This window comes from Nanorana parkeri, unplaced genomic scaffold (genome assembly GCF_000935625.1).
Source record: "Nanorana parkeri isolate BGI_ZX_2015 unplaced genomic scaffold, ASM93562v1 scaffold1035, whole genome shotgun sequence".
Classification (NCBI taxonomy): Eukaryota; Metazoa; Chordata; class Amphibia; order Anura; family Dicroglossidae; genus Nanorana; species Nanorana parkeri.
Genome location: NW_017307303.1, coordinates 98,479 through 120,646, shown reverse-complemented (window position 1 = coordinate 120,646; position 22,168 = coordinate 98,479). Strand labels below are relative to the sequence as shown.

The 22,168-nt window shown below is 42.3% G+C and overlaps 1 protein-coding gene across 1 annotated transcript; it reads right to left on the bottom strand.

Annotated features, from left to right (window-relative positions):
* Positions 1–546: 546 nt before the first annotated feature.
* Positions 547–21,882, bottom strand: LOC108795988 (cyclic GMP-AMP synthase-like). Its single transcript, XM_018567353.1, has 5 exons — positions 21,370–21,882; positions 14,281–14,503; positions 8,133–8,378; positions 4,768–4,867; positions 547–916 (listed from the first exon to the last, which is right to left on the bottom strand). The coding sequence occupies exons 1-5, from the start codon at positions 21,880–21,882 to the stop codon at positions 577–579; spliced, it is 1,422 nt and encodes a 473-aa protein (XP_018422855.1). The 3' UTR covers positions 547–576.
* Between the last annotated feature and the right edge of the window lie 286 nt (positions 21,883–22,168).

Sequence of the window (22,168 nt, the reverse complement as noted above, 5' to 3'; positions counted from 1 at the left end):
GGTCACTCCAACTTGGAAAATATTACCAAGGGGTCCCGGCCCTAGAAAGGTTGAGAACCACTGGTATAGAGGATTCCTGTTTATAACAGGGGCTGCAGAAAAAGAGATATAGGACTCTCCGTCCCCAATCTCTTTTTCTATTTTTTAAAAGGGAAATATCAGGGGTCTGTTTTAGATCCCTGATATTTCCCCAAAGCCCCTAACAGTTGTAAAAAAAAAAAATTAGAATAAATAATAATTTAAAAAATTTTAAGGTTGGAAAAAGTAATTTTCCGTTTCGGCCTGACAAGATTTTTATTTTCAGTTTGTCTAAAAAATTTAATTTCGGTACATCCCTAATCATTTCAAATCTGTTGGCAGGTAAGACCGTAAACATATATGTATATCAACTGTGAATTTCAGTATTTGACCAAAGGTTTGATTATATCGCCAAAAGTGACCTGCGAAAAACATCCAGCTTTTAGATTGAGGTAGAAGTATCTTCCTTGATTGCATCATGCAGCTTGGACACGTTGCATTGCCAGTGGGACCCTCAACATCTAAAGCCTGTCCATTGTTAAGAGCCAGGGTCCAGGTCTACAAGTGAAACAGTGGATAATTGTGTTTTATTTGATCATCTATTTGATCATAAAGCAAGTTGCAATCAACACTCTCCAGATTGAAGAGATTATGAGACGGTATAAAGAAATTTGGTAGACATGCTTTTTTAAGACACAACTGAAAAAACTGTACATATCTGTTAAAACACACATCTAGGTCTTCCAGTTTCCAATCTTCATCTTTAGGATATTGTGCACAGTGGTGAAGCAAGGCAGTCTTTGCATAATACGAACAGAATTTATCCAGTTTTCTTCGCTGTTTTCCATTATTTTTAAGTAGTTCCAGTAAATGCTTCAGCAGCTTAAGGCATTGTTTTCTGTCAAAGAATAATAAATCACGAGCTGATGATTTCTTTAAATATTTTAATCCGTTAGTCTGCCAAAAAGTGATATTTTTGTTATGGGGAAATGAAGTTGGCTGAGTCGGCCCATGGTTTCTTTTACATTCTGGATACTCCAACAGTGAGATCTCCCTGCAGAAATTCCAGACAGTTTCTGTCCTTTTGGGTGTTCTAGCCCCACTTTGTGTGTCACAGCACCTCCTGTTGCAATCTCCATTATATAAAATTAATAAACAGGGAGAATGGAACAGCATTGTAATGGACTCACCAGGTGTACACACCCAGAAATACAAGCATTAATAGGGTACCCAAGAGACTGTCAGGGGGGTTTATGCGCCAGTATCTACCAACAACTGAAATATCAGCTGTGGGTGGACGGTCACTTTAAAACAGAACCCCATTCATATCTTGTTTTCATTTAAAATGAAAGGTTTTAATCACCAGTGGGGGCTGGTGTTTTATTAGTCTGGCAGGGAGATCTGAACAACCTCTATTCAGCTATGAGAGCTGGTTGCTGGTTGTGCATTCTCCACATATTTTTATATAGGACTCTCAAGGGTTTGGAGACACAAACATAGTATTATCAACTCCCAAGTGGAGAAGGGAAGAAAGCCCTGATATTTACTGTAATATCAGAGGTGTGAGGAGTTTGGCTGGGCAGAGTAAGGCCCTGTGTAAAGGCCTTTCATCTGAACCTAAAACAAAAGCTAATTATAAATCGATGTGTATGGTTGACATTTGCTTCCATTGTTGGATTTGGTGTGGGGACACACTGGTGGCTTCAGGTGCCATTGTGATGTGCTGAGCTCCTGGTTGATATTCACGTGCCTCCAGATATACCTGCGTCCAAGTCATCCTTTGCTCTCATTGATTAAAGTTAGGACCGCACTACACTGAGGAGCCATGACAAGGCAGTGTGGCTTCCACATATTTTGTACAAGTTGTGCAACTAAAACCTCTGTTATTAAAGGAGGACTATGAGGCGAGTGATATTCACGCCCCCTTATAGTTCGAGCCGACGTGTGACAATGAAACTGTCACAGGTCGGCTCTATAGATGGGGAAGTGAGCGAACGCATACCGTCGCTCGCTCACTTTCCGATCATCTCCCTGCAGAGAGCGGTGACTGTCTCTGAGCTTTGGGTCACGGGAGGACGCTAATATATGTCCTCCCGTGACCCTTAAGGCCTGGTTCACACCTGGGTGTTTTACAGTGCGTTCCTACGCGCTGTAAAACGCTCAACATGTGAAAACCAATAATTGTCTATGGGCATGGTTCCCACCTGGGCGTTTTACAGCGCGTAGGAACGCACTGAAAAACGCCCTACGCCCAAAGAAGTACAGGAGCTTCTTTGGGGCGTTTTTCCACGCGTTTCCATTGGTATTCCCGAGTGTGGATCGGGGTTAACAAAGCGGTAACCCCGGGCCACACTGGGGAATACAGCGTACAGGTCTTGTCCGCGATCCCCGCTGTGTCCTCCGGCGGCTGCCGACTTCTATCCCTTGCGAGCGGCCGTGTCGCAGGGGGGCGGAGCCGGCGGGAAGTTTGAAAGTAAAAAATAGAGAAAATAAGGAGAAAAAAAAAATCGTACCGCCAGTAAAACGCGCGTTTCTCTGAATGGAAAAACTTGCTAAAAAACGAGCTGAATAAATACGCTCAGGTGTGAACCAGCCTAAGAGAACTATGGGATAAAAGAAGTTACCCCATAGTTCTCTTTTAATGTTAATAGTGTAATTTGTTTTTTTTTAGGCTGGCTGGTAAGTGTGCTGGGAAATTCTTGTGTCTGTACTGTGTAAAGCCCCTTCATGGGCACCTTACTTTAATAGCGAGTTATAAATTGATGTGTGCCTTTTTCGGTCACTTCACTTGTTGGGCAGAGTTTCTCCCTAATATGCTAAAACCTACTGCATATGGAACAAAGAAAATCGGGAACATACCACGGCATTTATAGCCACAAGGGTAACTCAGGCACCTCAATCCAGTCACCATGGAATATATCAAGGCAGATGTTGACTGTTGGAAGGGCATGATGGAAGGTGAAACCACATTCTATTTTCATAATTTAGTCACTATGGTGCCGGGAAGTCTGAGGCAGGTGTAAATCACATGAGTGAACCGAGCAAAGTTTTGTTTGCTTGATGTTCGCTGAACCTATTGGGAAATCCACATAGGAGCCGAATCTTGCTATTTTTTTTCTGGCCATGTTTAAAGCCGATTTGCAAGATTTTGTGGGGGGGAAAAAAGGCCGACCATGCTCCGGGACAGCAGAATACAACTGAAAAAGCCGCACACTGCAATTCACCATCATTAATCCATAAAACTTCCAGCTTCCAAGATGATGGGACTCCCCACCCAGTAGCCACCCGCCTTTGACACATATCACCCGTATGGGCTTAGGTGCAGAGACATTTTATGGATAAAAACTTGCAAATGTTGAATAGCGCTGCGCAAAATTTTGGAGCTATATAAATCCTGTATAATAGTGGTGTGCAGCTTTTTCCTTTTTAATATCACAGTCAGACTATAATGACTTTTAAATACAGTTGGTGGACTTATTGCATAATATCCATGTCAACTATCAGTTATTTTTCCAGGAATCGACTGTTATGTGTTACAAAAGTCTTTCTTTTAAAAGTAGCATATAAGTTAGCATCGCAGCATGCAGAATGACTGGGAAGGCCTATGATAATAATACAAAGGGAAATGTTTTTTCCCTTGTTTCTCCTTTTACTTACTTGATGCCAACACTATTTTTCTCATAGGAGAAGTGCTGACAATGAGACAATGAGACTGCAATTTCTTTACCACTACTGTTGTTTTGACTTCTCTGATTTTCTAGAAAATGGTTTCATACATTTATACAGTATATGTGCTAAAAATCTAAGGGAAACATGTACTGCAAGATATATGTAGCCTGCCAACCCTTGCCTCTAAATGTCCAGCTGCCTGCCTGTCACCCAAATATTCTGACTTTATTAGCCACTGAGTTACTAACCAGAACATCATAAAAAGCAGGCAGCCAGTGAAGGCAGAGTGAGATAAGACATTTTGATCTGCATACTTGTTCTTGGACTGTGACTAATGCTAGGCATACGCGGCTCAAATTTTGGCCAATTCCTGCTGAATCGACCCACCCATCTTGATTACGATATCAAAGGAGGCAGACGAAAGACAGACGCCCAAACAGTGACTGCAACCAATCAGATGTAGTCACCGGTCGGGTATTCAAACAGCCACTCCAATTGGGTGGGTAGGTTGCAATCCCCTGAAGAAGCCAAGTTGTGAAACGCGTAGGGTTTGGACTTATATTATATTTTATCCACAATAGCTATGTTTGAATATGTCTAATGGGTTTATGCCTTGAGTTTAACCCTGGTTTTTATTCGGTTGCAACTGTAGTTGCCCCTGTTTTCATTTAATTTTGAATGTTACTATATGTCATTTAAATAAACAATTGTTTTATCAAACTTCAAGCCATGGTGTCATATCTCTCGTGAAACCCCGGTATTTCCTCCTGTTGTTTTGTAACTGATTTTGTAGGGGGAGAGATCACACCTGGGGGGCCATTGGTCCAGCTACCCACAACTGTCTTGTAAATATTACTGCATATAATAGCCAGCAATGGAGATTCCTCATCCACAGTGTTTAGCGTAGATAGAGACATCACGTGCAGGCTGAACAAGAGAAATCTAGCTGTGGCTAACTTAAGAATGGTAACCTGTGAATTGTTGTGCCAGCCAGGCAAATACATTTACTTTTACAATATTAAGTCCTAAAGTGATGCTTCTTTTGTTTCCCTGTGTGTGTTGTATGTCTACTGAACTAACCTGCAACACTTTTCTCCATCAGCTTCACAACAGGTTTTGGAACTCCCATGATTTGTTAAGATTTCTTTTTCAATATGTGAAAATGAAATTCTCCATGTATCTGCAAAAAAAAACAGCATAATAAGGTCATTTTAAAGTGAACCTGTGCCCATCAATATTCAAGCAATAGTTTTAATAGGCCGTGAATATGCTTTAAAACAAACCCTCCCTGATCTTTGTAGCTGCAGTTACTGTGGAGTAATTCACTCTGAAACTTCAAAGCAGAAGCATTAAAGTTGCTCTGTAAAGCAGCTCAGCTCATCCTTCTCCACCTATCGGCAGTGACTGCAAACTCTCTGTTCTGTGATTGGAAAGATGAGAGATCACGTTGCATTCCCTCTCCCCTCCTCTCACCCATTCACAGAATCCCTTGTATTCTGTGAGAAAAATGCAAGGCTTTTTGTGAATGGCCAAGGAGTGTGGAGGGGGCGGGGATACTACTTGAGCCCTTTACTACTCTAGCAGCATCTCTCAACCAATACAGCACTATGTGTCAGAGTGGTCAGGCTGCAAGGTAAGATTTTTATACTATGCAGCAGCCCTCCACACACGGCATACACCCTATTAGTGATGGCATAGATAGCTACAACAGTATGTAAAAGTTTCCCCGGGATTCAGCTTTAATCTTTTAGTCGTATGACTACAGTAAAACAGTATCTGGCTGGGTTAGCCCACACTGAATATTATCATTACTTAGCATTTGTGTAATGAATAAACCTGTAACTCCTTACAGAAGTAATAGGTGTACCATCGTATGTACAAGCAGCCACATGAGTCAGTGCACGGTGCAACAATGAAATACCATGTGCAGTAACCCAAAACGACAAAAAGGATTTAATGTTTTGTTTGTTTAGAACAATAAGAGCAATACAAGATAATTGTGAGTTTACTATAATTCAAATACTTATTACATTAAGCCATAATCTTGCTGTGACAAATGTACATGCATTGTGATTGCATGTGGACAAGGCTCTCTCAGTGAAAGTGAATGATCGTATTACTCCATACATAGAAAAGAGTTGTAAAATGTCTAAAAGAAAAAAACACAGGTTTTCCTTTTTCTTTACAAAACTGGGTGTGTTAGTTTATTCAGGTGAAGCTTGAATTATTCACGTGAAGCTTGAATTCCCCACAAGTGAAAATCAAGCCCTGTGCATGAACAGACAAAAGACAGGGGAATTCCAAGATGTTCTGGCCACATGTCTACAATGGAACTATAGAACCGGTTTAATAGCCTGTGGCATTATCAGCAGCTACTTGGACAAGTCTAGAATATTTCAAACAACTTCATATCTGTAACGGAAATATTGATTTACAAAGTGTGAAATCAACCAACTATAGAATTCTCCTGACAGTTTGAAATTAACCACTTGAAGACCAGGGTGTTTACACCCCCTTCCTGGCCAGGCTATTTTTCAGTATTCAGCGCTGCGTACTTTGACTGACATTTATTGCGTCCTGCAACGCTGTACTGAAATTAATTTTATACCATTTTTTGGGGACAGATAAGAGCTTTCTTTTGGTGGTATTTATTCACCACTAGGGTTTTTCTTTTATTTCTGTATTGAGGAAAAATTACTAAAAATTAGTTTTTTTACATTATGTTAGGAAACAATTAAACACCAAACATGTCAAGCTTTAAAATTGCACGCATCCGCAAAATCGCAAAAAAACTACCATACCCAAAATTTACCATAGGCGACGCTTTAAAAACTTTTACAGCTCATCAGTTTAGTGTTATCAGTAATTGATGGCCCTAGAAATATTGCTGTCACTGCGACGTTCGTGGCGATATGTAACGTGTGGCGTAATGGGCGCAATAGTCGCTTTTGCACGTATGCGCACCCGATGCATGTTTGCCTGCGTGTATGTATGTATGTATTCTTTTTCATGTGCACCTTAAAAAATTTGTTTTTGCAACTTTCATTTTTTCCCCCTATATTTTTATTTTTTTTATTGCGATCACATAGGGGGCTAAGAAACCCCCCCATGTGATAGCAAAGAGATGTGACAGGTCCTCTTTATGGAGACATCAAGCCCCCTGGAGACCCCTGACGTTGCAGAGATCATCGCTTTTGCACGTAACATACACTTCCGCATTCTGACACCGGAGAGGGGACCAGAGGTAGATCATGTACCGACCTCCCTCTGATCGCCTGTTACAGAGGCACTATGCTGGTCCCAGGCTCGCATCGGGCACAGCGGAGCCCGGGCCTAGTGTGACGGCGGGGGAGGGATACGGACTGGCAGCTTATACAAGCGATCCGCCAGCTCTATAGCCAGCGGATCGCTTGTATGTTAGCAGGCATCGCTGCCTGTTTTTAAATGTAGGTAGTTTCCTGCTCGCGCGGTCCTGGTGGGACGTTTAAATACGCCTGCTCAGATTTAGGGAACTCCCGGCCAGCCGTAATTTTACAACGGCCGGCCGGGAGGCGGTTAAACAATATTTACTTGATCTGCTCACACTTTAAATAAGTGGGACATGCATACAGTTTTGTAAGCTGTTAGGGATGTTCTATAACTGGTCAATGGATGTGAATCTGTTTAGGTAGACCTCCTCCCCAATCCCCTTGGAGGGCCATGTAATGGAACACTTTGATAAAAAGTAAAAATAGAATCCACTAGTGAAGTTCATTTTTTTTTAGTTCTTTTTTGATCTACATATGGCACTCCTAACAGACTGCTGCTAAGGCTGGCCATACACCTCAGTTTTTTTTGTTCAACCTGTGGGCTGAACGGAAAAAAATTGGCCCGATTCCACCATCAACACTAACAGCACGTCGAATGAGGAATCCTGCTGTTTACTTTGTATTCACGCAGGTGCCACCGGCCCCTGCCAGAATACCAGATCAAAGCACGCAGCTCATTGGCTGCCGGCTCTGATCGAGCGAAAATTTCCCAGCCGCCTTCTTCGATCAGCTGATTGAGGAATGCAGGCTGAAAGAGCCAACAGCCCCACAAAATTTCGGCCGGTACATTAAAAACAGGCAAATTCAACCACTGTATGGGTACCTTTTACTGTAACTACCTCTAGGATCCCATATTTGCACTTGGCCCAGCCTGCTAAGGTGGCCACTATTCAGTTTTACACTAAAAAGAGGCATCAAAAAGAACTGAAAAGCGGCAATAAAATGATGTGCTATGCCAATATTGTGGATAATATTTGATAAGGTGTCATACTGCCCATTGTTCTCATTGATGCATATCTCACCCCTGGATCTATGGTCACCACCATTTTATTTTCTCTTCTGATTTAAACTGGCATTAATGCAAGAACTGTGATTAATATTTTTGTTCTAAACCTGGCATCCATCTCCAAAACTTACCATTGGTTGTGTTTCCGTCATTGCATTTCTTAGGTACCATATAGAATGGAAAAAACTTGAAATCTCTCTTCACCTTTCTCCCAAGCCAGCTGTCTATATTCATCCCGTCTTTTGTGTTTGCAGGCCAGCTCTGCCTGATTTCTAGGGCAATAACGAGATCCACATCTATGTTGGTTGGCTTATTCTCAATTATGAGAGTCAAGGCAGGGCTGGAAGGGTTTCTTCTCTTTATAGAAACTGGCCGTCCTGTTTGAGAAAGATAGAAACGAAACCAATGCAGACAAACCATATGTGACATTAAGACTGCAGAACTTTTAACATAGTTACATAGTATTTGAGGTTGAATAAAAGAGACAGGTCCATCAAGTTCAACCTTTATGTGTAGTGTGTATATGAGTCCCTTGGGGTCTAAGGATTTAAGAGTACCTGTACCCCTGTATAGTACGGTCTCTGGGGAAGGTATCTAATTGATTTTTGAATGATTCAATACTCTCAGCTGATACTACTGCTTGTGGCAGAGACTTCCAAAATCTAACCACTCTGACTGAGAAGAAGCCCCTACACTAAGTAGTGTTTACTAACGCTTAGTCACTTGTATGTTAGAGTTCAACATTTTACGTGGAATTACTGAAGTAATTGGCTAAGCATGACCGCTGATAACCAGGCAAGTAGCATTTTGTCAGATGGAGAGATCAGCGGTGGTTGTCTCTACTTCTCTTGGCACAGGTTTCCTTTCACACCAAGCTGCATCAGCTCAGACAGTCATTAAAAATGTCTGCATCTTAAAGTGTACCTATTAGGACTACAATTATAATGCTAATTTACTTCTTCCTAGAGGATGGATAAGCACATGGGACTTATTGCCGTCTATGAGATATTAGGGTTGATTTACTATAGACAAATAGGCTGTTCACTCCGCAAGTGAATTTTTCTCTTAGCTTAGTGAATGTGGTGAAAATTCGCTTTACACAGAATATCCAATCGCATGCATGGAAAGTATTTTTTTTTAAAAAACAGTATTTTTGCTTCCACATGATTTGGTGATAGGTTTCAGCATCGCTTCACTTAAAGTGACATTAAAAGATAAAACATTTTCCCTCCCCCAATGTTAATGTCAGCACTTACCTTAAATGATGTCTCTTAATCCGATCTTCCTCTTCTTTCCTCTTTTTTCCTCTTCTTTCTTTCCTCTTCTTCTTTCTTTCCTCTTCTTCTTTCTTTCCTCTTCTTTCTTTCTTTCCTCTTCTTTCTTTCTTTCCTCTTCTTCTTTCTTTCTTTCCTCTTCTTCTTTCTTTCTTTCCTCTTCTTCTTTCTTTCTTTCCTCCTCTTCTTCTTTCTTTCTTTCCTCTTCTTTCCTGTCCTTTTCCGCCTTCTCTCCAGCGCGGCGGCGGGTCTCCGATCCAGCGCTGACTCCTCTCTCCTTGCTGGCACTTCCAATCCCACGGTGTGCATGCGGGTGCACGCGTCCATAGACTTACCTTCTCCCGGCCGAAAATCCGAACTACGCATGCGCCCGCCCCAAGATGCTGCTCGGCCGCCCGAGCAGTTTCGGATTCTCGGACGGGAGCGCACGGCAAAGACGGGGTAAGTTTAAACCGATGTTAAAGCGGGTTTTTAAAAAACTTTTTGCATATATCTACTGCTAACTAGCAGTAGATATATGTGAAAAAAACGGAGGGTTTAGAAAACCTTTCATTTACTAAGCTAAGGGAAAATTACCTTGCAAGTGAACAGCCTCTTTACCTTTCGTAAATCAACCCCATTATGTCATTATATGCTATATTCCAGACCCACATCCGCTATATCAGACGATGTACTATTGGCTATTATTGCCTGTGGAATTCTGCATACCAGGTTCTTTATATTTAACATATGTTTTTCCTAATATTCCTTTATTCTTTCTGTCTTAGATCTCTATAGCAGTTTGGTTATGTAATATAATTTTGGAGAGGGAGGTATGCGCACTTTGAGCTGAACTTTTAGGGTTAGTTCACACCATATGCAGATGTGATGCAGTCCGTTCAGTTTGGCTGCTGCAGCCAAAATACGTCACAATGCTTTCCTACGGGCTTTCTTGTGCTGTATTCACACCATTGCAGTCAGAAAAAATACTGCTTGTCCTATTTTAGCTGCATCTGATCGCATCATAACACAACGGAACGCATCAAAAAAAAAACCCCACCAAAACACAGAATTGATGGTGTCATCATCCAGGGACTTCTATCTTTGTAGGTATAGCCAACACTGTCAACATGCCAGCCAACAAAGGAAGCATGTCTGAGTTCCAAAACAAATGAAGGAAATGCTCTGACAGGAAAAAGGAAGTGACCTAATTGTCTAATCAGCATTTTAGTAAAAAAACAAAACTGATCGCAATGCAACTATGCAGACGCACGAAGTTGTGATGCAGTTTCTGGTGTAAACTAACCCTCAGGCAGCTGGTATGTAAGCACTGCAGGTCTCAATAAACCCCAGCTCTATGGTCACATCTCTCTGCCTGGGGCTGTGTGTTTTGTGAATGGTGAGGGAGGTGATTCGGCAAGGGTTTGGTGAATCCGGTTTGCAAACCAGTGATCCTAAACTTAGTGGCAAATTCCAGTGAAGTCTTTAGGGAGCAAATCCCTTTATTAAATTCTGCCCATTTTTTACGGCCAATAGGCAAACTACTGTAAAAAAAAAAAAAAGACACGGGAAGCTGAGCACTGCCATAGGGACATGAACCAATGCATAAAAATAAAAAAATACTGTACAGCAGGCAGAGGGTCTTTTATATGTGGCTTTGAGGGCAACATTGAAAATACACATATCCTTTAAAAAAACATGCTTAAAAGATGTTGTGGAACACTGATTTTCATGGACAGTGTCACTAACAACGTACACCAGCAGTGCCTATTTGTCTGCGGAATTGATTGATTTATTTTCAAATTAGCTTGGATTACATACAGCAGCACAATGCCAATCTGATTCAGTTCAATGTAAAAAAAGGCTTTTGGCAGTGGCACATGATTTTTCATTAAACAGTAATTGGCCCACTTTCACAGAGCAGATAGAAGTTTGTTGAGCTGTCCATGTTCTTCCTGATTGAACACTGCCCTGCCAATGGCCAATTTCTTTTAAATTCTCTACAAAATTGGAGAGCCAGCAGTATAAAATTGGCAAGCATCAGGACATTTTTAATGAGATGAAATTGGGCAAAATTTACTAGAAAAAAAAAGAGCTAGGTGTTTTACTACAAGAAGACACAGTAGTGTAACATTTACCAGCAGGAAGACTATTTTAATGAGCAAAGCTAAGCCCAAATTTACTAGAGACAAGAAGAACAGACTGGGCTTTACTACAGGAATTATGATACTGTAAAGAATACAGTAGTGTAACACTCCATCAGCAAGACTGGTTTAATCAAACCAGCATATGGCTAACTTTTCTTTTTATTATGGGAGATGTGAGTGATCTAATGTTAGGTGGTTTTGGTGAACACTATTCTTGCACCAATTTTTCTTCTTTCAAACAGTGCAACATCATTCTGTGAATCAAATGCAGATCTCAGAACAGATGGTAACAATAAATGCTTTGATCAACCCAAACCTAAAGACCCAATGTAATGTAACAAAACAAAACTTAATGAAAAGAAATAAACTGCAAGATACCACCCTCCTGAAACAAATGTACATTTTGTTGTTTTTGTATTAAGGGAAACCTTGCAAGAAAAATTATGGATTCTATGGATGGGACAGCCACTAAAATGAACTGCTAACCTCAAATTGCTGTCACTGATCCGCTCGCCCGGCACTCAACACCTAACTTTTATCAAATGGCGCACAGCAGCATTCCCTTCACGCTCATGCACAGTAGAAATGTAAAACACTAGCACTCCTTGAATCTTATCAAACTTTTATTAACATCAAATAAGAATAAAACAGACCTCAACGCTAACGTGTTTTGACTGGGGATGCACCGATACTAGTATCTGTATCGATACCGAGTATTTGGGTGAGTATTCGTACTCACCCAAATGCTCCGATACCTAGCACGAGTCCTTCCTGTATCAGGAAGCCGGCAGTGCATCATTACACGCTGCCCGGTTTCCTGATTGGCCAGGAAACAGCTCCATGCTCTCTCGTAACTTGTGATGAGAGAGCATGGAGCCGACTTCCCGGCCAATCAGGAAGCTGGGTAGCGTGCAATGACGCGCTACCCGGCTTCCCGATTGTTCAGGAAGCTAGCAAATCCGGAAGCCGGGCGTCGTGTTATGACGCAGCGCCCGGCATTCTGATTGGCCGGGAAGCCGGCGTCATGCTCCCTCGTCATCTCATGAATCATAATATTAAGAAAGTGACCTTAAAGCATTAGTTTGTATTGCTTTAGAAAAAATGTGACCTGTCCCTTTAAGAAAAGGTATCGGTAATTGGTATCTGCGAGTACTTGATCAAAAGTATCAGTACTCGGTCTTAAAAAAGTGGTATCGGTGCATCCCTAGTTTTGACCAATGCGGTTTACCACAAAGGCAAAAAAGCTCCCAATAACAACAAAAAAAGGCTAGCAACCATAATTAAAGAAGAACTCCAGGAAAACCTTTTATTAACCATTGAAGTGGGGCTACTGCCGCACTGCTAGGGTTAACTGCTCATTTTTGTCTAGGTGCTAAAAGAAAAGTTATACTCGCCTGATCCTCGGAGCTGGCTTATTCTTAGATATGTCCTACCAGTCTCTCTCCCCTTCCATGACAGCAGTCAAAGGTCCCATAAATCATCACATTCTATGCACTGTGTATACACATGAGGATGCTGAGAAACATTCCAATGCTGCAGTGTAGGAGAGAGGCTGGAGGGAGCGCTGTGACAGGTGGCCTGGCTCGGAGTTTCAGGTGAGTATAACTTTGATATTTTTGAACCTGGGCAAAAAGGAGCACTTAAAGCTTACAGTGTGGGGGTGGCCTAACTCCAAGAGTTAATAAAAGTTTTTCCTGGAGTTCTTTTAAGTACAGATTCCTAACTGACCCTAATCTGTCTGTGAAATGTGTCAATTTTCCTTTCCGCTTCCTTACAGCAGCTACCAGTACACTGAAAATATGGCTGTTCCGTGCCTCTGTTTTATTAGTGAGGGGGGCTGCCTTATTCAAAATACCTTCTTATAATTCAAAGGCCATGTAGGGCATTATGGTTTCAAAAACATTCTCCTAAACCAAACTGCACATAAATTTGCCTGTATCGCAAATACTGAACCTGCAGGATGGCACCCCCAATCCATATTCCCTGCATTAAAGGTTTCCTTTAATGATTATTAACGTGTGTTAAAATTCATAGTCATTTGTAGTATGTGGTCCAATATTTTGGAAAATGGTATAGTTCTAGCATAAATCTATAACCAAGTTAGATTTGGCCTGAGAAAAGGATAGTGTCTTCCACTGAGTAAACATTCTAGTAAATTAGAAAACCTGGTTCAGGGTGCACTCCTTTGCTTGTAGAATGGGTCAGGTGCAAGCTAATGTGCTTGGTATGGCCAGCATTCTCCACACCACCTTTAATAAACTCTTGCTCACATCCTTGTATGAGTTCTATTTTTTTCATTCTGCAGTGATTATGAGCTGCAAAAAACATTTCAGACCCATAATAATGGATCATAGTCTTAAACAAAATCACTGGCATTTTGACTCTGTCATTTTCTTGCCTCACATGCGCCTGAGGAAATATTCTAAAGAAGGCACTTAATCTAGTTACAACAGCAGTTCGTTTACATCCAGTAAATAGAGAGGAAAAACATTACAAAAGGGTGAAGAGTTTGGGGAATGCAGGAGAAGTGAACAATCTAGGACAACATAGCTGATTTGGAGAAATTCTCCAATTCAGCTCACTTTCCAGTTCAGCTATGTTGGCCTAGATTGTTCACTTCTCCTGCCTTCTCCAAACTCTTCACCCTTTTGTGAATAACCCTGTAGGTGTTCACTCTTGTTTGTCTGGAACACCCTATTGCAAGAAATGTTTTTGTCTGGGGAATGAAGAAACCCCATTTATCACATAAAAGAGCTGACCATGTACAGGAGAAGCCTTCTGCTTTCTTGCTGCAGTACAATCCCGTTTTAACGGATCAGAATATCTATGCATTGTAAAATATCTACAAATATTTCAATAGTAAAAAAGAAGTGACTTACCAGATACCGCTTCATTTACAAGCTTTCTTAACTGCGTCAGAATTTTTATAGCTGAAATGTTTCCGTGATCGTCTACATACTTATTCATACCGTAGTCTACTACAGAGCGCTTACAGGATAGTGTATAGAAAGCGCCACTCCCACCAAACTCTGTCAAACCAATTCTTTGATGGTCAGAGATTGGTATTTTCAACATGATATCAAACTCATTTGGCCTAGAAATCTAAAAGAAAGGGGGGAAAAAAAGTGTTTTTAATTTTTTGCATCAGTTGACTATAACCCCAATTACAAAAATGTTGTGACACTGTGTAAAATCTACATAAAAACAGAATGCAATGATTTGTAAATCTCGTAACCCCATATTTTATTTACAATAGAAAACATTAAACACTGAGAAAATGTACAATTTGCAGAAAAAAATAAGGTGAGAGGAAAACCAGGCTTGTGCATAGTCCCATGTGCCAGAAATCCTAAATAAATATTAATGTCATTTTATTGGTATCTATCTACCAGTAGCTGCCTCATTTCCCACCCTCAGCTTATATTCGGGTCAATACTTTTCCCCAGTTTTTTTTGCTAAAATTAGGTACCTCGGCTTATATTCGGGACGGCTTATACTCGAGTATATACGGTAATAGGAAAGCTAGTAATCTACCCTTCGTAAACATGGCCACTGTCAGAAGACGGGGGAAGAAAAGAGAAATAAGGATTGCAAATAAAACAAAGCCAACAATTATCTAGAAGTATGTGTTTGTAGATTGCCAATACTAAACATTTCTAAAGGTGTGTTTGATGTTATTTTAAAGATCTGGGTAAAGGTCTGCTTTAAAGTTACATTTTCAAGTTAAAAAGAGCTGCTGGCTACATAAAGTGCAAGTGCACATTCCTTCTGCTACTGCCACATGTAAGCTATTCTGAATGGGCAGCGCTCCAGCATTTCCTCATAAAAACAGGCAAAACCTGTTGTCATTTCTATACACTGTTTACATTCTAATGGCCCGTTTAAGAATTGTGCACATACATAGCATTATAGAGATCTTCAACTATGACACCGCCTCCAAATAGTATGGACTAAATAAAACTCGTATGCATACCAACTGAAAAGTTTCTCCTAGCCCCAGAGAAGTCTAAGCACACATCTAGATAAACGGAAAAGTTTCTCCTAGCCCCAGGGAAGTCTAAGCACACATCTAGATAAACTGAAAAGATTCTCCTAGCCCCAGGGAAGTCTAAGCACACATCTAGATCAACTGAAAAGATTCTCCTAGCCCCAGAGAAGTCTAAGCACACATCTAGATATGACCACTTGATCCCCTTTCTCTGAATCGTCTCATGCCAAAGATGGACCTAGTCTGCACCCCTTTTTTCCCCTCTACTTCCCATTCTTGCTCATATACTCTTAGAATGTGACATAAATGAAAAGACTACGTCTTTGGCACAACAGAAAGGGCTATCCTTTGCCCCCCTCTGACCAGATGTGCCAACCTGCCAAATATCTTTGACTCTGCTCAGGCACTTGTGATTTACACTCCCCTTCCACACTGCATAGCATGGAGAGTGAAATCACTTTCTCTGTTATATTCTCTATCCCCTTCCTCTTCCATCCTGCTTATTAGACAGTGAAGCTGCAGCACACTGATGTTGATGGCTGGCTTGATGCTGCTTTCCCTACCTTTATCTAGTGTTGCTGTGCAGGGATTTACGGGTAGGTGATCCAGACAAACTGAGCTGCGGACACCTATCATATTTTTTAAGATGAGATAATTACATTTATGATTTATTAAACATGACATAACTACATTAAAGGGAGTTTTTCTTTACTCATTTTAATAGTCACCTGAAGTTCAGATTTAATTTTTTCAACAAATATTTTATCTTCAAATATCAAAACCTCAACTAAGACAAAGCGTGTATTTGTGGTTTACTGGTGACATCTTGTGGTTGACTTCAGATACTACAGGTGTCTGATTGCCAGAGCTGAAGGTACATGTACAACAACTAAAAGGGGTTATTCACTAAAGAGGTGAAGTATCCAGCGTAGCTTCTGCTGATCCTTTAGTTCTCTTTAGCTGCCTCTATGCTTCGGTTCAGTGGAACCAAAGGGCTGCTGCACGGGCTCTATTCACAAGAGCCCGAACAGCAGCCGAGCCGAAGGCATATACTTCGGCTCGACCGATCTCCACGCAAATGACAGCTGGGCGGAGCATCCAGGTGTTTTTCAGGCGTTTTTTTTTTTTTTAAGTGTTTTAAAAGTGTTTTACGTGTGTCGATGTGCGTTTGTCAAGTGTTTTTTAAAGCGCCTTTTCAGATGTCTTCAGCTTGTGCTGTCCTGCATTTCCACTCCTGTGATAGACTACAATCTTGCAAAGTGGAAGGCTCTTTCTTGTAGGACAAATGCACAACAATATGCTTTCAAATCGCTAGAAAATGTCATGCGTCTCCAGGCATTCCCCCGGAAGTCTATGGGGTCAAAATGCAGCATTCTGCAGAAAAGTAGCTCCTGTACTTTATCCAGTGACAAGCATTGCCATTGAAAACAATGGAAATCCTCTGAGTGTTGTAGTGCTTTGCCCATTCAGGTACAAAATGGGGACCTAATGTCACGGAAACAAGTGTCTCTACTGGAAGGTTTCCCTTCAACCCTTTTCTATACTCCATAACCTTTACTTGGACAAAGAGAGACGTAAAATCTCCCCGCAGGCAGATACTGTGTGTCCCAACAGTGACCTGACCGTTTCTAACTCCTCACCTCTCTAACCAAAGTAGAAAATAAAGGTTTGGCCTTAGTTCTACTTTAATCTCCGCTGACCATCAATGTAATTATTCATCTCTGCTGGGCAGCAATTTAAGTATTAGAGCAGAATTCTAGCCAAACATAACAAGATAAAAATTAAGAATCCCCATTAAAGGATACAATAAGAATGTTTTTGCTGCAATATTCACCTGCATATGTTTTGCTGCAATATTCACCTTCAACTCAGAGATGTCCCCGCACTATTTTTATCTGCCACTCGATGTCTGATCAGTCTGATTTCCAGCATCATTCACCCACTTCCTCTGAGCCCAGGTCATCCTGGACCTGCCTCAGTGAAAAGAGAAGCAGCACAGGGATGAGCTCATTTCTCTGTCACTTTACTTTCTCTTCCTAGCAGCATGTTTCATGTCAGCACTTGCACTATTTGGCACCTTTAACTGCTTCCTCTCTTCTTCTTCCTTGTGCGATAACATGTGCCAAGTGCACACTATGTGACTGGACCCTTAACCCCTACAGTGCGGGCTGTAGTGCCACTGCAAGGCTAAGTTTTTTTTTTTTTTTAATGACTTCCATAGGGCTAGTTCCCACCAGCCCCAGTACATTCCGGCCCGATTGGTGCCAAAACGCACTGGTTCGCATTCTGGCCGGCAGTGGCAGCGTTTTGAAGTCAATGGCACCGCAGCCATGCATCGGAACGCTTGGCACATCGGTGTCTGCGTTCCGGTGCGGTCAGAAAAGATGCTGCATGCACTATTTTTTCTGGCAGCACCAGACCGGAACGCAGGCATTGATGCACCACGGGGGTGTTCAGCAGAGGGAGCCTGAAATACTCACAGCAGCTGGTGATTCAGAGGCAATTCAATGCTGTCGGCTCCCAGAGGCATTACTAACATTCTGCAACTAAGAAGTGGAGATACAAGCTTTACTGCACACACAGCCTCTCAGCACAGATTACATTATGAAAGGGCTGCAGGGCAGAGGAACTGAGACAGCACCAATAGGAAGATTTATGCTGCGCTCAGGGACTCAAATCACTTGACAATTATGTGTCTGGGTGGAAGCTGGCCTGACAACCGGAAACAATACATATAGGACGGCCAAACCGGTAGAGTTGGCAACCCTAGTGCCTGCCTAAAGGTGCCCATACACTGCACGATTATCGTACGATAATCGTATGCGATCGGTTTTTCGTACGATAATCGAGCAGTGTGAACGGAGACGTGCGACCGTTTCTACTGTCCGGTCGCACGTCTTCTGTCGAACCAGCATGTTCGAAAACCAGCCGGGAATCGTACGATTCTCGGCTGGTTAGAACGGTGCTCGGAAGATAAATGCTGAACGGGTCGGTGTGCGCACGCGCACACTGCCCGTTCAGCATTGCGGTCATCGGAAGCCCGCCCCTCAGGGGGGCGGGCTTGCGATGATCGAGAGTGCGATCTGCCTGTCCAAGATAGGCAGATCGTACGTTTTTTTAAATCCCTTTACAACCATCGCAAGACTAAAGTCTTGCGATGGTTGTAGAGTGTATGGCCACCTTTAGTTTATCACTCGTGTGACTATGCTACATACTGAACCATTGATATTTGGAATAAGACATGGGGAGTAACTGTTGACACCTGTAACAGAGGGAGCAAGGGAATACATGCCAGCGGTTACGCAAACACAACTCCACCTGATAATGACAGAGCAAAATACATATATTGTATTAAAGATACAATTCCTCCACAAAGTCCATTCCTACCTATTACTTTTTAAAGCTGGTGTATCTAATAGGCCTAGTTTAAAAGAAAGATATGCAATGGACTGCTCATTATATAAAGCTAGTCTCTAGACTGGAGTGACCTTTATTCCATGGAAGGACATGCGTCTGACTATATAAAGCTAGTCTCTATGCTCCAGGGTGGTTGCCCTAAAATGACATGCAGTGGACTGTATTAAGCTAGTCTTAAGGGATCAAGGGCCTGGAAGGACTTGTTTCACCCTGGACCAAAGACTGTTGGCAGCTCATAACATGAAGCATGTTAATAAGCTGAAGACAATTTTGAAGCAAATACTCCACCCTGAACAGGGCTTACTGAGCCATTCTTTCTTATATGTAATACAATTCATGCACCACACACAGCACCACATCTCTCAGTGCTGAGCTACCCTGACATGAATGGCAGCTACACTATAGTATTGTTGCAGGAACCTACCCAGCAAGGAATTTAGCCCGCAAAGAAGCGGTGGGGGGCAAATGCCATCACAACCACAAGGAAAATATAATTTATCAAGAATACCACTGGCAAAACCTTGCAGCAGAAAGAGATCCAAAAGGATTGGTCACAGTGTCTGACTTAGGGCTCATCTCACCACACACAAATACAGGTGCATGGGCATATAGAGAGAAAAATGCCCATATGCCCCAGCTTGGAAACTTATGCCCATATGCATGCATGTATAAACGCCGGTACTTGCGTTTACACAAGCACACTTGCTTACAGCAGATTGTGTACATAGTATGTGGACACAAATGCAAAACCGCTGGTGCTGCCAGGGCAGTGCAAATACAGTATTTTCCGCTGTATTCTGATATGTCTGTATTTGTGTCAGTTGGCATTAGCCCTTGGTCTAAGGCCTTGTTCACACCAAGTGCGGAGCAGTTACAGACCGGAGAAAAGCTGCATTCAATGTATTCCAATTGTATTTTTAGCTCCAGTTCACATCACAGCGTTCAGTTCCAGAGCAGGTAAAAAAACTGCAGCAGGCCCTATTTTACCTGCTCTGGAACGCATCAAAAATGCCTGGAACGCACTGAAAGCCCATTTTCAACTAAAAAATATATATATATTTATTTTTTTAACCAGAAACGGCCCAGAACGCAACAAAAATGCGGCACAACCCACTGCACTGCGTGTCCAGAAACTCATGCAGATCTGCTCTGCATTTGGTGTGAACAAAGCCTTAGGGTCGCTTACCTGTACAACAGCTGACAGAAACTCACACTCACTCCAGTCAGGTTGCTGGCTTTAGCTAAGCCATATGCTGGTCACTGGATGCTACACTTGTTGCTCCCATGGTCAAACAGGCTATCACCCAACTATAAGCACCACTTTTTGCATTGTTAGCACTTGTACCGCAAATTCTTTGACAAGTGTACTTCCTTATGTCATTCCAAGCTCATCAAGAATCAGATTTCTCCTACTACTGGGGCTACCATGTCTGATAGAAAAAAAATGCAGGACTCCCAAACCTCAAAAGTATGCCTCCTTATCTGTTCTCCTGCACAGGAACTCCAGACTTGGATTTTAATGAACCACTGGTGACTAGTAACTTAGAAAAATACCACCACTGAACAAAGAGAACATATTCTGTGCACAGCACTACAATAACCACAAGCACTCTGACCAATCAAATTATTTCTAAGAGAAGACAACCTCTGTAAATACAGTATGTCCTTGTACTTATACTAAAGCTGGCTAACATAGCCACAACTCAAAGTGTATATAAACCTGCAGTATGTTAAATAATACATGTTTGAAACACTGCCACTGACCACCAATGAAAGGGGGATCTATGATATCACTGCCACTGAATATCAATCCTGGGGTTTATGTTTGCATTCTCTAACACCAGCACTTTGTATTATTATTGCTTCCACTGACACCAATTTGGGGGTTATAATTGTGCCTACTGACAACAATGCTGGGGGTTTTATTGCACCCACCAACAACCAAAGCTGGGGATTATTATTGCATACACTGACACCAAACATGGGGTTAATATTGTGTGCCACTGACACCAATGATGGGGGTTATCTCTGCACCCACTGATAGTGATGCTATGAGTCACTATTTTGGACACTGGCACTAATGCTGAGAGAGTTGTCAATGAGGCCAGTGGCATCAATGCTGGGCGTTGTCAATGAGGCCAGTGGCATCAATGCTGGGCGTTGTCAATGAGGCCACTGGCACCAATGCTGGGAGTCGTTAATGAGGCCACTGGCACCAATGCTGGGAGTCGTTAATGAGGCCACTGGCACCAATGCTGGGAGTCGTTAATGAGGCCACTGGCACCAATGCTGGGAGTTGTTAATGAGGCCACTGGCACCATGCTGGGAGTTATTACTACACAAGCTCTAAGTCACCTACATAGGTCAGGATGCATACAACTGTGCTACACTGTGTATTACTGACTACATGTGTACACATCAGCCACAGCTCAACCCTCCAGCAACATCTGGGGGAACCCTGGTTGAGAATTCCTTATAATAATTCCAAATACATAAATGCTGACAGCCAGCTACAGTAGAGAAGATGGGGATTTATCACTGGAAATGGACGGCATTGTCTCACCTTCATTCCTTCATAATAGCTCCCTGTGGACATTCTCTCCATCCCTTTGAACAGAGGCTCTCTATCTGACAGCTTATCGATGATGACCTTTACTATGCCATTGACTTTGTCTGCAGCATTGGAGATGTCTTTCATTTTCAGTTTCAGCCTCTCATAAACGGGTTTTAGACTGTTCCTCCTGTGGACTGGCTGGTCCTGTCTTGCCTGCCGGGGGTCGGGCTGGTCCTGTCTTGCCTGCCGGGGGTTGGGCTGGTCCTGTCTTCCCTGCCGGTGGTCGGGCTGGTCCTTGCCCTTCCTTCCAGTAGTGTTGGCTCGGACCGCTGTGCGCTCTCCGGGGTCTCCTCTCTGCACTGGCTCTTTCTTAGGGCTGTTTTGTCCCGGAGCCCTTCCAGCGACTTGTGTCTTTGCTCTGCCCGGGTCATCATTGCTCTTAGCAGCCGTCCTTCCTCTGCCTCTCGGCTCCTTGGGGCGAGTGGCTGGTTCCCGTCCTCTTCCATGGCCACGATCTCCCATTCCTGAGAGCCCTTTGCCAGGTTGTGAACTGGCACTGCTTGCCAGGTAGACCTGCCCCCTCCTTCTTCCGTGTAATCAGGGAGAGAAACGAAACCAAAGCTGCTAGACTTCACTTCCAAGTGTCAGGCATGTGGATGAGTGTCACTAATGTGCCGGAATGGAAGTGATAAAGTGCCCCAGGAAACACAACTTTATATTACTATTATTAAAGTGTATCTGGAAACACAACTGTATATTACTATTATTAAAGTGCCCCAGGAAACACAACTTTATATTACTATTATTA

Coding starts and splice junctions, on each gene's coding strand:
- LOC108795988 (XM_018567353.1), bottom strand. CDS start 21,882: ATGGGAGATCGTGGCCATGGAAGAGGACGGGAACCAGCCACTCGCCCC. Junction 14,504..21,369: donor GCTATTATGAAGGAATGAAG/GTGAGACAATGC, acceptor CCTTTCTTTTAG/ATTTCTAGGCCAAATGAGTT. Junction 8,379..14,280: donor TGTAAATGAAGCGGTATCTG/GTAAGTCACTTC, acceptor TTTCTCAAACAG/GACGGCCAGTTTCTATAAAG.